General features: G+C 35.7%; 1 protein-coding gene and 1 long non-coding RNA gene across 2 annotated transcripts; one reads left to right on the forward strand and one right to left on the reverse strand.

Moving 5' to 3' along the window:
• Positions 1-3,329: 3,329 nt before the first annotated feature.
• On the forward strand, positions 3,330-4,961 carry LOC122274565. The gene is made up of 3 exons (XM_043083591.1): positions 3,330-3,589; positions 3,737-4,295; positions 4,374-4,961. Exons 1-3 carry the CDS (start codon positions 3,330-3,332, stop codon positions 4,959-4,961), a joined length of 1,407 nt encoding a protein of 468 aa, XP_042939525.1.
• Positions 4,962-7,421: 2,460 nt separating this feature from the next.
• On the reverse strand, positions 7,422-10,252 carry LOC122318033. The gene is made up of 2 exons (XR_006244703.1): positions 10,121-10,252; positions 7,422-8,121 (listed from the first exon to the last, which is right to left on the reverse strand). It is a non-coding gene; the product is annotated as an uncharacterized LOC122318033 (long non-coding RNA).
• Positions 10,253-18,075: the final 7,823 nt, after the last annotated feature.

Below are 18,075 nucleotides of genomic sequence, written 5' to 3' on the forward strand. Positions count from 1 at the left end.
AAGATTGACAAACTGGAATCAGGCCATGATCAGTTTGGTGTTTGGCTTCGTGCTAAAACTTTTTTTAAAAGAAAGTTTAATGATCACTCCAGCAAAGATGTCCATCAGAGAGGGACCAGTTTCGATCAGCAAAGATGGAGGAAGGAGGTGGATGGAGAGATGGCGGAGGGGTTGCAGTCTCCGAGGAGGTAGGATAGAATGCAGATTGTTTTGGAGGTTGGGAGAGGCAATTTAGGAGGAGTAGTTATTATGGATATGCCAATGCAGGATAAGGATGGGAATTCGAATTATGAAAAGGGCAACCAGAAGATAAGAAGCAGGGATGGGGGAGACTCTGGGAAACAGAAAGATATGGTGGTTACGAATCAAGAGGCTGCTGATTTGGAGCCAACAGTTTTTCAAAAAGTAGTTGAGGATGAGGTGCCAGTCTTAAGTGGGAATGCTGAGGCTGCTTTCCAGTTGGGCCCTACACCAGAGCCCATATTACTGAGTCCAACGCAAGGAGTTGCTACTAATGGGCCTTCCAATTATTCTGTTGAGAAGGGTAATAGTATGGAGGTATCTAACCAGAAGCCAGGGTCACATGGTGAGGTTAAAATGGGCAAGACAAGAGGGTGGGAAAGGAGAGCTAGACAACAAGGTCTCCTAAATAATAATGAGACTAAGGCTTAATCTAGCAAGGTGGAAGTTAGTCAGAAGAGAATGTTGAATGATGAAATAGCACTCCAGAACAGTCAAGGTCCAAAAAAACGTGGGCGAGTTCTAAAAATAGATGATGGAACTAAGGGTACAGGTGTCATGGCGGAGGCTATCCCATAGCCCCGCCAATCATTATGAAACACCTAAGTTGGAACTGTCAGGGGCTTGGGAACCCCTGTCCAGTTCATGATCTCTGCTTGCTGGTCAGAGAAAAGAAACCCAACTTAGTTTTTCTCATAGAGACAAAACTAAGAACATCAAAACTGGACTCAATTAAAAGGAAACTTGGGTATGATTGTTGCTTTGCTGTGGAGCCTTTGGGAAAGAAGGGAGGATTAGATATGTTGTGGAAGAAAGAATATGCTGTTGAGTTAGTGAATTACTCACAGCATCACATCCATATGTTAGTTACTGAGGAGGAGGATCAACAGCAGTGGTTTTGCACAGGTTTTTATGGTCATCCAGAAACCAGTAAAAGAAGCAGTACATGGAATCTTCTCTCTATGATTCAACCAAGTTTTAACCCAGCTTGGTGTGTCATGGGCGATATTAATGAGATATTGGCCTCAAATGAAAAATGGGGTGGCAGACAAAGACCTGAAAAACAGATGGAGGAGTTTAGGCATGCAGTGCATTGTAATAATCTACATGATTTGGGCTAGAAAGGGAGTTTGTTTACCTGGAGCAATAGACAGCAAGGCCATCATTACACAAAGGAAAGACTAGATTGTGTAATAGCTAATCCTCAATGGATAAACATGTTCAAAAGGTCAGCTGTGGAAACTTTAGCTGCAAGAAGATCAGATCACAGACCAATTCTATTGACCTGTTATAGAACTAGTTTCCAAATTGTGGTTAAAAGTCATAAGTTCATGTTTGAGGCTAAATGGACTAAGGATGTGGAAGGGGAGGATGTTGTTAGAAAAGAGTGGAGAAGGGTGACATGTGGGCAGGATGGGTGGGGAAAGATTAAGGAAAAACTCAAGGCTTGTGCTCAAGTGCTCACGAGGTGGAATAAGGGAAAGAAGGTGGACTGTGAAAAGGAAATTCTGGACAAAACAGAAGAACTCAGGAAAATGCAAGATGTGGAAGGACCTTTGAATATAGATGTTGTTAAAAATTTGCAGAAAGAACTGGAGATTTTGTTACAACAAGAAGATATTAAATGGAGGCAAAGAGCTAAGGTGAACTGGTATCAGGCTGGTGATAAAAATACCAGGTTTTTTCACCTTTGTGCAACTCAGAGGCATAAGAAGAATCAGATTAGAGCTATACATGACATGCAAGGTCGAAAATGGGAGAGTCATACAGAAATGTCTGAGGCTTTTACTCAGTATTTTAAAGACATTTTTAGCTCAACAAGGCCCACTGATGAAGAACTGAGCTGCAGTTTGAATTGCATAACCAAAAGGGTGACAAAAGATATGAATTACAGATTACAGACACCTTTCACTCGAGAAGAAGTAGAAGCAGCTCTACAACAAATGTCCCCTCTGAAGGCCCCTGGACCAGATGGTTTTAATGCTCATTTCTATCAATCCTATTGGCATATTGTTGGGGATGAGGTTAGTGCATCTGTTTTACACTTTCTTAATGGGGGAAAGATGGATAGGGGGATTAATTCTACTGTTATTGCTTTAATTCCCAAAGTAAAAGACCCTTTTATTGTAAACCAATTTAGACCTATTAGTCTTTGTAATGTTGTGTATAAATTGGTTTCCAAAGTTTTGGCTAACAGGTTGAAACATGTTCTGGATCTTATAATTTCAAACAACCAAAGTGCCTTTATCCCTAATAGGCTTATCACTGATAATGTGATAATTGCCTATGAACTCTTACATTCTATGAAAACAAAGCAGAAGGGAAGAACAGGCTCGATGGCTATAAAGTTAGATATGTCTAAGGCCTATGACCGTGTGGAATGGAAGTTTATGGAGGCTATTATGGCAAAAATGGGCTTTGGAGAGAGATGGAGGCAGCTAATAATGGAATGTATCACTACTGTCAGCTATTCAGTTTTGATAAATGGAAAAATTGGGGCCTCTTTTCAACCTGAACGTGGGATTAGGCAAGGAGATCCACTATCTCCTTACCTATTTATCTTATGTGCTGAGGGTTTAAGTGCCTTGATAACTCAAGCTGAGCATAAGAAGGAGATTAAAGGAGTTGCAACTGCTAAAGGAGGGATGAAGGTTAGTCATCTCTTTTTTGCTGATGACAGTGTGCTCTTTTGTAGAGCAACTATTGAGGAGTGGCAAAAGATCCAAGGAATGCTTCAAGTGTATGAGAGGGCATCTAGACAGTGTTTGAACCGAGACAAAACAGCTGTTTTCTTCAGCTCAAATACCAGTACAGAAAAAAAGTAGGAGATTGTTACTGTAGTAGGTGTATCAGCAGATAATAGCTATGGAAGGTATTTAGGACTACCAACTATAGTTGGAAGGTCTAAATACCAATCTTTCAGATCTATTAAAGAAAGGATATGGACCAGAATCTCAAGTTGGCAGAATACTTTCCTTTCACAAGCTGGGAAGGAAGTATTACTAAAAGCAGTAATTCAAGCAATCACAACCTAAACTATAAGTGTTTTTAAGTTGCCTAAGAAGCTAGTGCAGGAAATCAATTCGATGATGGGAAAATTTTGGTGGGGAAGTAGTAATAACAAGCAGAAAGTTCAATGGAAATCTTGGACAAGTATGGGAGTTTCTAAGAAGGATGGGGGTTTGAGTTTTAGAGATTTGGAATCTTTTAATAAAGCCATGTTGGCTAAGCAAGTCTGGAGAGTTCTCAATAATCCAAATTCCCTGGTTGCACAACTCCTAAAACAGAAGTATTTTAAGAGGGGCTCTATCTTGAATTCAAAGAAGGGGACTAATTCATCTCTGGTGTGGTAGAGTCTATGGTCATCCATTGAATTGATCAAGGCAGGAAGTTTATGGAGAGTGGGGTCGGGTTCTAGTATCAGTATTTGGAATGATAAGTGGGTTAAGAATGCTGTGCTATTACAACCCAACTTTCCTATTCTTGGTTTTAGCAGGGATCCATCTGTTTCTGAGTTGATTGATGAAGGGGAATGCAGATGGAAGAAGGAAGTGCTGGATCAGTTATTTCATGAGGAAGATGTGGAGAAGATTTGTCAGATTCCTCTAAGCAAAACTGGGACTCAGGACAAGCTGATGTGGGGGTATACTACAAATGGTTGTTTCACTGTGAGAAGTGCATACTACTTACAACAATCTCTGGTCAGACAAATGAAGGGGGAGTGCTCGAGTATTGTAAATGGTTTGATAGATTGGAAGCATTTATGGTCTCTAAATGTCCCTATGAAGATTAAGCTGTCTGTATGGAAAGCTGCCCACAATGTACTTCCCACATTGCAAAATCTAGCAAGCAAAAAGATAGTTGATGGTGACTTGTGTTCTATCTGCAAGAGAGAAGTTGAGTCTCTACTTCATGTAATTTGGGGTTGTCCTGCAGCTAGTGATGTTTGGGCCATGTCAAACTGTCCTATACACAAGTGGCCTATTTTTTTCCCTGATTTCAGGACTCTGTGGTTCTCTTTGCGTTCTAAGCTGGATGTGGATTCACTTCAGCTGGTCTGTTTTATTATGTGAAGGATCTGGCTAAGGAGAAACTATTTTGTGCATGGAAAAGATTTAGAAAGCCCTCAACAGGTGGTGATTGCAGCAACTGCAGATAGAGATTTGTTTTTATGCTCATTAACAAGCACAGATGCAGTACCTTCTAATAATAGGAGTGACAAAGGAGACATAAGGTGGAAAAAACTAGAAGTTAGAACATTGAAGGCAAACTGGGATGCTTCAGTGAGTACTAAACTCAATAGAGCAGGTTATGGTATTATTATCCGAGATGAGCAAGGAAGTATAATGCTGTGTGTGTGTGCAAGCCACAAGCCAATTGTAAAGCCTGTGATGGCAGAAGGCCTGGCCTTAAGGAGGGCAATGGAAGTTTGTGTTGATTTGGGTTTGGGAAGGATGGTGTTTGAAGGTGATGCTCAGATCATTGTTCAGGCAGTGACTTCTGATGAGGAGATTAGTGCAGATTATGGGGTTCTTGTTAATGATGCTCGAAGTATGTTAAGAACTTGGACTCAATGGCACGTTGCTTTTGTTCACAGAGAGGCCAACTATGCTGCTCACCAGTTAGCAAAGTTAGCTTTAGACTATGAGTATGAGAAGATCTGGATGGAAGATGGTCCAATGCAGGTTATGTTGACTGTACAGTTAGAACAGTCTATGTAATGTTGACAGTATCTTTATCTGTCTTTGCATTTTTTACATCAATATATGATCTATTTGATTTGATTAAAAATAAAATAAAATAAAATATACTCATTATATAATTAAACCATCTAATATTTACTACTGAAATCTAATTATAAAAATTAATAATATAAGTAATTTCCTAATATTTTCTGTAAAACATAGATTTATGGGTTAACATAATTATTTAATCAATACTAAAACCAACTTAAAATATTAAGCCCATTCTAACTTAAAATAATATACAATTTTCTGTATTAACTAAGAGCATTTCCTTCCTATTCTCCATAAAATTTCCTATAATTTAATTAAAAATTGCATTCTCTAAACTTTTTTCTTAAATTTTACTTATCTTTTAAAAACCTCTTACATCTCATTCCCCATCTTTTTTCTTTATTATTTCTTTAATACTTTTTTCTTTCACTTCCATTTACAATCTTAACTACTAACTCTTTTGTTTGATTATTTTCTTTTGAAATATCATATTCTACTAAATACTTATACGATTTTGACTACGGGATACTGTATTATTTTTCAAACTAACATCTGTATTATAAAAATAATAATTTTTTTAATATGTGTATTTTCCAACGTGATCGTATTTTTTAATATCTACTCTTTTTCAGTTTCTTTAACGCCAATATCTATCCATGTATTGATGATAAAAAATTTAGTCATTTCTCCAACGGTAACACTTTTCAGACTTTCCCCAACGATAACATTTTGAATTCCTCCCTCCAACATAAACAAGTTTTGTCTTTTTTTCAGCGGTAACATTTTTTGTTCTATATCTAACAGTAACTTTTTCCTCTACAAATATGAGATCTGCTTGCATTCACATTTTCATAAACTCAAGTCTCATTTGATTTAAAGCACTGAAATTCAACAGTCCCCATAATCTCTCACTCCTTTCATCAAATGGGTTCTACATTCTTTTGCAAATTGCTCACATACTTATCCTCTGAAGATGAGTTGGATGTTGTTCTTAATGACGAGGCTGATGGACAGTCATCGAGACATCGTGGCAATGGGCAACGCCGTAAGTTTATTTAGCGTAATCATCTTCAATGAAATGAGCACCTATTTCATGATTATTTCATAGAAAATCCAATATATCCCTCGAATCTATTTTGAAGGATATTTCAAATGAGTCGTCCCTATTTCTCCGTATTCTAAATGAGGTAGAGACTTACAAGCCGTACTTCGTCCAGAGAAAATATAATGCTGGAAGACTCGATTTATGTTCTATGCAAAAGATAAATGTAGCACTTACAATGATGGTGTATAGGGTTACTGGAGATTTTATGGATGAATACATACGTACTGGTAAAAGTACCACAATAGAGAGCATCAAGAAATTGGTGAAGACAATAGTAAGTATTTTTCCAAATGAATATTTACGGTCTCCAAATGCCAATAATATTGCTCGATTACTTGTGGTTGGTGAACAATGAGGATTCCTAGGAATGTTGGAAAGCATTGACTGCATGCATTGGAAGTGGAAAGATTGTTCTGCTGCCTAGAAAGGTATGTACTCAGGCCACATCCATAAACCAACTATTATTTTAAAAACAATTTCTTCATATGATCTTTGGATATGGCATGCATTTTTTGGCATACCCAGTTTACATAACGACATTAATGTGCTAGAAAGATCTTCTATTTTCAAGGAACTTATGCAAGGTCATGCTTCTCCAGTCAATTACACAATCAATGGCAATGACTAAACTATGGGATATTACTTTGCGTATGGTATTTATCCCAAGTGGTCAACTTTTGTGAAGATGATTCCATCACCACAAGGGAATAAAAAGAAAAATTTTGCCGCACAACAAGAATCTATAAGAAAAGATGTTGAGAGTGCATTTGGGGTACTTCAATAACAATTTGCAATCATTTATGAACCTTCCCAGATGTTCAAAGTCAAGGAGCTAACAAATATAATGAAAGTATGTATTATTCTACATAACATGATCATTGAGGATGAGCATGATGATAGTCAGGATTCGAACTTTGAGTACGATAAACTTGATGATGAAGTCCTGAAACTGTCGTGCAATCATACAACTGAGCTTACAGATTTCATCCAGTGTCATCATCATATTAGAGACACATCATTAGCTCCAAGCATATCTAATTGAACATCAATGACAATTATATTCCCAACAGTAGACATGCAGCATAATCGATTGGTATTTTCTTCATGTTAGTAGTGACTATATTTAAGTTAATCAAATTTCCATTTCCTAGACATGTGTCAACAACAGAAGATGCAAATTACGAGATGTAATATCCGGGGGTTATTTGTAATAGTTTCAGAAATTGAAATGGCTAATTTCCTGTTTTCAAAATATCAATTCACACAATCCATTGGCTACATCATTAACCTTCTAGCATAAATGTTTAACCGCATAAAAAAACAAATTTAAACTGTCTCAGTATCAATAATATTTTCATCCATAAAAATTATAAATAGTACAATCGTTCATAAAAATTTTATAAAACAAAAAATAAAGAAATAAACATTTTCCAAAAAATCCTAATCTATCCAAATCTGTTGTAGCATTGCATCTCACCGCGATTTCCCTCTGCACATCCTAGAAATATATTCATTGCAGTACTAGCAAGGTACTCACATCCATCATCATAATACACTGATCCGCTTCCTTCTTGGCAAACTCAAGTTTATCTGCCTCCAACCTTAGTCTTTCGTCCTCTTGATGCCTTTTATTTTCCTATTTTTCCTTGTAATATTCCATCTTCTCGGCCTTGAGGCGAAAAAACTCTTTCTCTTGAGCACGTGATTCCTTCGAAAGCATATACTTCAGCTTATGAGAACAACGATCTCCTCTAGCATACCTTGGGCCTTTCATTTTTCTTTCTCAACTTTCCTTCCCATTGGCTGCTCCAATTTGATGACGTCATTATCCAGAGCATTCTATGCCTCGATATTAAAAACTGAATCTACCGTAGTGCCCAAACATTGAGTCAGGGTTGGGGACATCGTCTTCCATCACTTTTGATCCTCCTTTGTGCAAGATCAAATCTATTTAGGTTGGTCCTTCAACAAATGTCAACAATTCTTGAACTGGAATGAGCATTTCTCTAGCGACTAGTACATGATCTTGGCTTTGTCAAACTTGCATGTAAATAAAAAAAAGTAAATTAAACCAATAAAAATTAATTATTGTGTAAAATAAGTAAAAGTATCAATATTCTACTTTGTCTTGCTCGGCCATGCTACTTTGATTCAACCCTTCAACCTGGGCTAGTTTCGCACAAAATTTATTTGTCGCCTTTTGAATGGTTGACCACCCATGTATTAAAGACTTTATGGTCTCGTCATTTATGGTTTCTTTAAGTTGTTGGAAGTATTCAAAAAAAAAATTCCAAAGTTGAGAATTTTTTTGGTCTATTCCTTGGACGGCATCAAGGCTACAATTAAGCTATGTGGAGACAAGTAATTTGTCTTATTCAAAGGTGAATTTCACATCCCTAACTGATTTCCTTACACTAATATGATCATTAGGGGGTAGGGGTGGAGAGTCATCAACAATCATAGGAGAGTTTCCACTTTGACCATTATAAGTCGGGTATAGTTGAGGATCTTAACTTAGGAAGTTGGTGAAGTATATATGCCCAGGGTATTGTGAATCTATCTCTAAAAAAGTACAAATGTTAGACGCATAACAACATAGTTTGGGTGATTTTGTACGTCACTCAGGAACCAAGTGGCAACATGCTGTAAATTTGGCACACTCCAATGGCTGCAAAATCAGTTGTCACAACTTATTTGTTGTCTGGATTACCATGCCATGTAGGAGTGTACCACAAATTTCCTTAGTTTCCTTTCTTAGCTTTGTCATCTTCATAGCAGAGGGAGGTAATCCAACAAGAACAAATTTCAGACCATATCCCAATTATTGTGAAAACAAACTGTAAATGAAACCTCAATCCAACAAATTGGAAAGGCATCAAATTTCACATCAAACGAAAGAAAAACTACAAAAACCAATATATAAACTGTAAATGAAACCTCAACCCAAGAATCTCACTCAAAATAAATCATCTCGAATTATCGAAATTCGAGCCTACCTAAATAAAACCTTCAGAAGATATTTTGACAAGGTCACAAATTTATAATTTCTTCCTGCCTACAATCATGCCAATGATAGTCAAGGCCACCCACCGAAGCAAATGAATAAAAGAATTAACCCAACAACAATCACCTTTTAAATGTCCAAAAATAAAAACAGAGGCATAGAGCCCACAAACCATGAAAAGAAACACCCATTTAATACAATTTTGTTCTAGGGTCTTGTGAATCCATCTCTAAAAAATAGATGCAGATCGGTTGGAAATACAAGTGATATAAAAACAACATGCACAGAGACAATCCACGATAATGAAAATCAACATATCAATTGATATATGTGTTGATTGTAAGGTATCCTATTCACAAATGGTGTTTACTTAGCAAGAAAAATGGATATTAGCAAATATAATTGTACTCGGGTTTTATATAGTAATTTTGTATCATGAGCGAAGCATAGAATGATAGGATAAAATACCGGTCAATCTCTTCCAACTTTCGATGGCTAAATTCATCTCTAACAGATAATTACCAGAGCTAGTAAATTGCCCACACCTTGAAACACTTCAATTTTTACACGGTTTAAGATATAAAATGAAACAAGAAATATAACAGTTAGTGAGGAAAAAGAAGATAGCCAAATATAATCACAACACACGAACTCAACCAATTCTATTCCTAGGTAACCTATCAACTTTTGCAGCTTAAAGATGGAAAAATGCACCAAAGAAACACAACCCCTAAATGTCTACAAAATCCCCAAGGAGAAAGAAAGTTGCACTAGATTGTAAAAATTACATTAAAATTAACACAAAACCCTTTGACAAATAAATATTAATTATCCAAAAGCAGCCAAAAGGAGAACATTTCCTTCTCGGAAACTTGATATAGGATGAAAGAAGAAAACACAAATCTTAGAAATGTAAAAGGAGTAAAATTGAAATTTGTAGAAAGTACAATCTCATTTTGTACAAGCTAAACGATGAATGGGTGTAGTGATAGACGTGAAATTCATATCTAAAAGAGAGAATATAAGGGACCCAACCTTCGTGAGGAAGAAGATGTGGGACAACGAAGGGCCAGGGAACCAAAATTACATTTGGGGATGTACGGTGATTCCCCAAATATGGGGAACCTCTGTAGCATCTTCATCCCTATTTTAGGGATCGGGATGGAGTGGGGTTTTTGTTGAGAACCCAAAAAATTTCTCCAAAATACAGGGATAAAGGAGAGATGAGGTGTCGAATGCGAATGCTCTATGCCCATCATAAAATAGAATCATACCCACTTGAGTCCAAGTCCAATTGAACCAGCTCACTTAAGTATTAGGGGGCAGTAATGTAATTACACAAAATTCTTCAAGAGATTTTACGGGAGGAACTCCACTATAAAGTTTGTAAGGGATTTAGGGCATCTTTATAATTATTGTATCTCTTTGAAAACTAAAGACCTAACAACAACTTAAACAACAAATATTGATTCTAGAATAGAGGGTTGTGCGGCATGGCTTACCAAGGAGAAAGGGAAGGATGCAATGGAGATGGTGACTGAGGTGAAGGTGGTGAGTGCAGCAATAGAGCGAGGCAGCTTGAGGCTGTCTACAGTGAACTAACCGGCAGTTTCTTTGGCTTTCTGAGTGGTTGCCAGTGCGGAGTTGTGGGTATCTTGGGTTCCCGCGTTTGGGTCCTTCTATGGTGGTTTTTGGCATGCAAGTTAGCACAAGATGGAAGAGACGTGGCTGGCCATCGGCTTATAGTGGTTGTCCATGGCGTCCATGTACTCTTGAACGTGGTGGTCGAATAAGAGTTTTGGCCTGTTTTGATTAGGATGAATAGTGTAATGCCCCAGTCCTAGAGGTCTAAAGGGTTAGCTCTTATTTCTTTATATCAACTCCAATATCACACTATAAAATCCGAAAAAACTCCATAAAATATTAGTTCATTTACTCAACCCAAAAATCCATATTCCTTCATAGGGACAACAAATAAATTCTCAGTAAAATAAATTAGAAACTCCTCAAAGACTCAAAAAATATCCTTAACTCAACATATTAAAATAACCAAAAATAACCAATTTATTAACCAAGACTCAAATAAGTACTTGTACCCTTGGGCACTTATTCCTCTACGATCATCAAAATTCTCTAACATTGCCTATTCTTGCTCCCCAGCTGAACTATCAAGATTATCTGAAAAATATTGTGTATATAAAAGGGTGAGTTATCAATAACTCAGTAAACAAAGAACACATACCAGTGTGTAAACATGAGCATTTACAAAGTACATTATGCGTAACAAAATATTTAGATGGTCAAAATGCAAAATTAGAACATTTTACAAAAATATATATATATATATATATATATCAGAGCGAAAGTTTAAATACATTCTTATTTAAAATTCTTTTGGCATAGAATAACTAACCACCATCATACCAAAATATCATATCACATCAAAGGCCATGTTTAACCCCCATAGTGGGGTTGTACAAACCCCAATAGTTAACCGAGCAGAAACAGAATGTGAATCTTCTCCTTATTTATTCTCGAGGCCAAGGAGAAGAGTGTGTACATAGGAAAGACCACTAGAAAAACCATTTTTGTTTCCAAAGTGGATGCACCAAAAACAAAATAGTTGGTACAAACCCAAACGTAAGCCATAAGTAGCACCTGTGGTAGGTCAAACAGATCACCATCAATAAACCGTATCCAAATTCATGTCATCTTAAAAGTTTTCAAAAATCACATCATATCATATCAGAGTACAGAACATCTTCGAAACATAACAAAATTAATCACAAAAACATAATTTAAGCATAAACTTTCATATTTGCACTCTTTTGTATAGTTCAAAAACTGAATGCCTGAAAAATAAGCTCATGTCTACACCAGTCATTAAAAAAATACTTTCTCTTTCATTAGAGTTCATGAATGATGTCAAACAAATAACTGAGGTTGTTTTCATAATTCTTTTCATAACATATAATGCACATTTTCATAAATCAACCTCAATTCATTTTATTTTTATATAAAGTCTAGCATAAGAACTCTACTTACCTAAATTTCTTAGTCTTTCAAAAATTTCTCACAATAGTGCCAAACGAATAATCAATCGTCATCTACAAAAAATCATATAACTTAAATAAATCTCTAATTGAATACGTAACTTGTAATCACCTATTTTAATTCCTGAAAACTTAAATTTCTCTTAACCCAAAGATATCGTTAATTTCTAAATTCCTCAACATCCACAAAACTTCTCCGACTATTACATTAAAGTAAACGACCAGATTTTATTTAATAGACTTAATAAAACAATAAAGCATTTAAAATAAAATTACATGGTTACTATTCACTTCTAAAACTAAATTGTAAAAAAATGAAAATCAATACATAATTCAAATCTTTAAAAATATTTTCTGTAAAAATAAAATTTTTAGATTATTAAAACTGAGGCCAAATAAAAGATTTACGAGGGATCAACTAACCTAAATCACTATCTACATTATTTCTACATAAAAGATTTTCAAGCTAATGACAAATAAGTAAATTGGGTCTGTACAAGGTTGCCGAAAGTTGCACCATAACTTCTCTTTTTCTTTTTATCTTCACTTACGAAACTAGAGTGATGGTAAGACTGAAACCAAGACTCACCCATGTAAGAAGCCACACAACAAGAATAAACTAAGGATCGGAGACGCGGCAGATCTGGGTGGTGCAGTGAAGTTGCCGTTGAGAGAGACAAAGGGCTAAGAGAGAGAGATCACAATGAGAGAACACAGAGTGATGAAAAGGTGGGAGCTCTACCTGTACATCCTGAGACGGTAAGAGGGTGATAGCGACCAAGTAAGACTGAAGATCAACGGTGGTTCACAGTGCACAACGATGTCACTTAGCTTCTGCTTTGCATGGGCTGAGAGCACAAAAGTGCTCTATTTTTGGGTAGCAAAACATAGGTGCTTGCATTGATCATTCCTACCCTTAGGTGGTTGACGTGCGTTCACAAATGGAGGGTAGATGCTAGAAGGTGTTTGGGTGGCTGAGGTCATGACAAGAAGGCAGCAGAAACTTAGGGTTTCTTGTGCATGAGGGACGGTTGACGTGCAAGTATATATAGAGGATTGAAAACAAAACCTTAGAGAGGAAGGGAAAGAGTTACGTGCATCAGCAAGCCATGGAAAACGAACATGATTGAAATGTGCAAGAAGTGGAGTCTGGCATTTTATCGAGATGTCGTGAAAATTCTAGGTGTAAGGAAACGTGCATAGGGAACTAAGCATGATTTGTGAAGTGAGAACTTATAAGTATATAGTGTTTACTGATAACCCTAATAGAACAATTGTGTGTGCAACGTACACAGACACAAAGACACCGTGCATGCAGTGACAAATGGATGCGAAACATGTAGAACTTAGAGTCACATACAAGAACTCATGGGATTGGGCTCTCTCTTCTAATTTTGGGTCTTGCCTAACCCTTATAAAAAATATACTTGTTCCATAAATTTCTTGGCCCAGACCAAGATTTCATCCAAACCAAAATATTTAATGATTTTAACTAAAATAGCAAGTCCAATAAATATCCGCTAAAAATAAAATCTTACTTGTAGTCTCTTCCAAGAATTTACTCATAATCCTACATGGGCATTTCATACCTATAACCTAAAATATACTTAGGAAATGAGCCTAGTGCTAAACCTCAATGTTACAAGCAAGGGTTGTGTTCACGTTGGTCTCTTGTTGTCCATGTCGGTTGTAGTGATTCCAGGCATCCCTCTACGGTGGTTTGGGTTTTCTGGTTGCCGTGTGCTTTGGGTGGTTCGTTTTGTTCATTGGGTGGTGGTGAAATTCCCTTCACATTGCTACCTAGTGCAGCGACTGGCCATGGTTGAGATGCCACCATAGTGCTAAGCTGTGTGATTGGTTGTTGGCCGTGAGGCTGGGGATGCTTCACGGCTGACTGTGCAACGAGGAACATGTAAGTGCAGTGGCTTGATCTATGGTGGCTAGATCTTCTGTTGGCCGTGGCTTAGTGCGTGTTGACAGAAATGAAATATGCAAAAACCTTGTGTACTTTTCTCCTTAATGATTGTGGTATTTATACACAAAGTATAAAAGGAATATTGTTTGTTACAGTAACTTGAGACAATGACTAGCTACTTTGTATACTGTACTCCCTAGAAGAAATACTGTGACTCTGTTGTATATGGCATAATATTGCAGTGCTCTGATTTTCTATTGTTGCTAAGGTACAATGCATGATGACTACCTTTGGTTTCGACGCACGATGGAGAGAACAGTTCCGTGAGCTTGAGGTTGGTTGTGGCTGAGGGAGCGGTGGTGTGTGCATGGCCACGTGGGTATATATCAAAGTCCTGTAGGGTTTTCCTTTTTATGAGTACGTTAGTTACCAAAAGAAAAGTGTTTCAACTCAAGCCGAGAGATACAGGCTTAAATCGGTTACAAAATATGAAATGACTAAGAAATTTATTCTAAGAAAATGAAAGGAAAAATAATGTGACGGAAAAAGATGTATAAAATGTGCATTCCATTAACAATATAACGTTAAAATTAATCTCGAACGTCCGAGATGGTGAAGAAGACGACTGAAAATCTCAAAATACAAAAGCATAATTAGGAAAAATTATTATTAATAAAGATGAAAATATTAACAACTATAACTAAAATAATAGCTATAATAAAATCCGTATATAAAAGATAAACAACCTATTAGTGTCCTAGAATTAAATAATATTGATAATATTAATAATAAATATAAATTTTTTTATAATAATATAAAACAACATTTGATAAAATTATTCACCTTCAATCTTTAGTAATATCTACGTCGGATTGTTGCAATTTGTCTTTTATTTTTGTGATTTTTTATTTGAAATGCTTTTAGCGTCTAGGAATTTTTCACATGTGCATAAAAGTTTTTGTTTTTGGTCCTTGTGTATATGGGGTCTGGGAGTCTTTTTACAAAGGTAACTTTTAAAGGAAAAATCTCCCTTTCTCTTGGCTAATTTTAAAAAATTGTAACAATTCTAATTTTTAAGCCCCAAAAACCTTAAATAACTTCCTTAATTACCAAAAAAAAAACCCCCCACAATAATCCTAACCTAAATCTTACTAAAAGCTGAATTTAAAATAATAAAAAAAATTAAAAGTTTGGTCCTAAGAATTTTCAGTATTAAATTAAACAAATTTATTGATATATTGATAGTACCATTTGTATGTGAATGCATGTTTATACTAGCTTTGTTTTAATTAATTATATAGCACGTTACCCATAGTTAAAAATATATACATAATTATGTAAGTTGTTTGATATCTCAAAAATAAATTTCTAGATCCAGCATTATAATCACTCATTTTAAAATCTGGTATTTTAATTAAAAATACACATAAGATGCTTATTTTAAGTGAAGAATAAAAAATAATAATCATGAATGCGAGTATATAAATTGATAAACAATTCATTGTAATATGGGTAATGTGACACTTCGTTAAAAGATATTTCAATTTTACTTGGCTACCCTTCATTTTAAGTAGAGTACTAAACTAGTTGTAGACTAATTGTAACCTTATAATTTTTCTTGTAATATATATGCTACATGTTACGCAAATACAGTCAAGTTTCAGTTTTAACTGGACTCCAGACAGACTAGAGTAATATTAGAGTAATATTATTATTTATTAGAGTAATACTAGACTCAAGATAATTAGAGTAATATTATTATTTATCTCGTATTTTATTATTTCAGTCATGCATCTATCTTAAACCATTTCATAAATAATTATAAAAAAAGTGTACAGTTCTTATAAATTCAAAGTTTATAAATTAATGTATCTAGATGTGATATATGATAGATTTTTTTATTTTTTTTAAGAGTTTTACGTTATGGTGTACAACAATAACTCACATCAGTCTGTGAACTTTATTCTTGTAAGATCTTTTTGTAAACCATAAATTTCTGTTTATCTTTCAAGCAACCCTATGCTTCATTCTAATTTTTTAAAATTTGAATAATCTCTATTTGAGAAATGCCTGGTCTATGTAGAAATTTTACACAAAATGTTTACAAATTGGCATTAATTAATGTGATCCTAATATATATTGTAAAGTTCTTTTAATTGTGAAATAGATATGACATATGATATTAAGTTTGTAAATTTTAGGAAAACTTGGTCATAATCCTTTATGCTTTTTTGCCCATTTGCGATTAGCCTAGTCACTCTTATATTTGTAAAATATATTTCTCCTTACTTAACTTTTAGGAGTTGTGTACGTATATTTATACATAATAATCATTGCACAATCAAGATCATACTCAAACACTAAGTAGAGTTTACAAAATGATTGATATACGTCTTTGTATCTTTGGTAGCATCAGGCATGTCATCTCCAGGTTTGAGTTCAGATTGACTCTTCATGTCAACTTCATGAGGACTCCTATTATTAGTAGTCTTGTAGTCCAGTGAATCAACATTCATTTGATTAGGATTCTCAATATGCCCCCTCAAACTCAAGGGGAGGGAACGAACATTGAGTTTGTCACGTAGAAACTTAAATCAATCAGAAACCAATGGTTTAGTAAGAATGTCTGCATATTGATCTTTACTGCTCAAAAAGCAAACATCCAGTTGCTTAGAGGCCACTTGTTTTGTAACAAAATGAAATTGGACGTCAAGTATGTTGCTCCATTATTGCCACACCACAATATAGGACAAGAAAGGTGGTGAAAACCAACCTCATGCAAAAGAGACCGAATTCATTGTCATTCAGTGGAAGCATTAGCTAGTGCCCTATACTCTACTTAAGTACTCAAATGAGATACAATATTTTGTTTCTTTGCAGTCCAAGAAATTAGATTTGGCTCCAGATAGATGCGATAACCCCCAATGGACTTGCAGTCATTTGGGCAACCCGCCTAGTCTACATGTAAATATGCTGAAAGTTGTAAACTAGTAGATGGTTGGAGTAGAAGACCATAAGCAACAGTCTCTTTGAGATATCTTAAAATGTTTTCGATCGCAAACCAATGAGCAACGGTCTTCTGCTGCATGAATTGACACACACGATTAACAAAAAAAGAAATTTTAGGGCTTGTAAATGTAATGTACTAGAGTGCGTCAACGATGCTGTGATAGAGGATAGGATCATTGGAAAGGGTCACCTTCTTACAAACTAAGATGATAAGCATTTGACATTGGAGATGATATAGGCTTTGCATATAACATGTCTAACCATTGGAGTAGATTCAGTATGTACTGTTGTTGAGTTAGCATTAGACCAGAATCAATACGTAATGCTTCGATGTCTAGAAAATAATGAAGAGATCCTAGGTCTTTTACTGCAAGATTTGTTTGAAATGAACGGAGTAGAGAATCAATTGCTTGTGAGGACTTGTCAGGATGATGTCGTCCACATAGATCAAAATGAAGATAGAGATGTTATGATTGTGGAGATAGAACAGTGAAGAGTTAGCTATTGAGGCTTTAAACTCAAGTTGTAGAAGTTTTGTATTGAGTCTTGAGAACCAAGCTCTTGGATCTTGTTTGAGACTGTAAAGGGCACGCTGGAGATGGCATACATGGTGAGAAAATTGTGGATGTTGAAATCCCGGTGGTTGTTGCATGTAGACCTGTTCTCGAAGAAAACAATGAAGAAACACATTTTGAATATCTATCTGACAAATGCACTGGTTGAAACTAACAACCATGGATGGAATAAGCCAAATAGTTATGTGTTTTATGACAGGACTAAAGGCGTCTTCAAAATCAAGTCTATTTTTTTTATGTATCCCTTTGCCACTAAATGAGCTTTTTGATGTTCAATAGAGCCATTAGCACATTGCTTAAAACCCAACGACAGCCGTTGTAGACATTTATATCCTTTGTGTTGTGGGCTATATCCAAGGAATACATAAGGCAAGGAACGGGGGTCCAACTTGTGATTGTTGTAGGGACGAAGACAAGGCCAACAAAGACACCCAAAGT

The sequence above is a fragment of the Carya illinoinensis genome, chromosome 8 (assembly GCF_018687715.1).
Source record: "Carya illinoinensis cultivar Pawnee chromosome 8, C.illinoinensisPawnee_v1, whole genome shotgun sequence".
Lineage (NCBI taxonomy): Eukaryota > Viridiplantae > Streptophyta > Magnoliopsida > Fagales > Juglandaceae > Carya > Carya illinoinensis.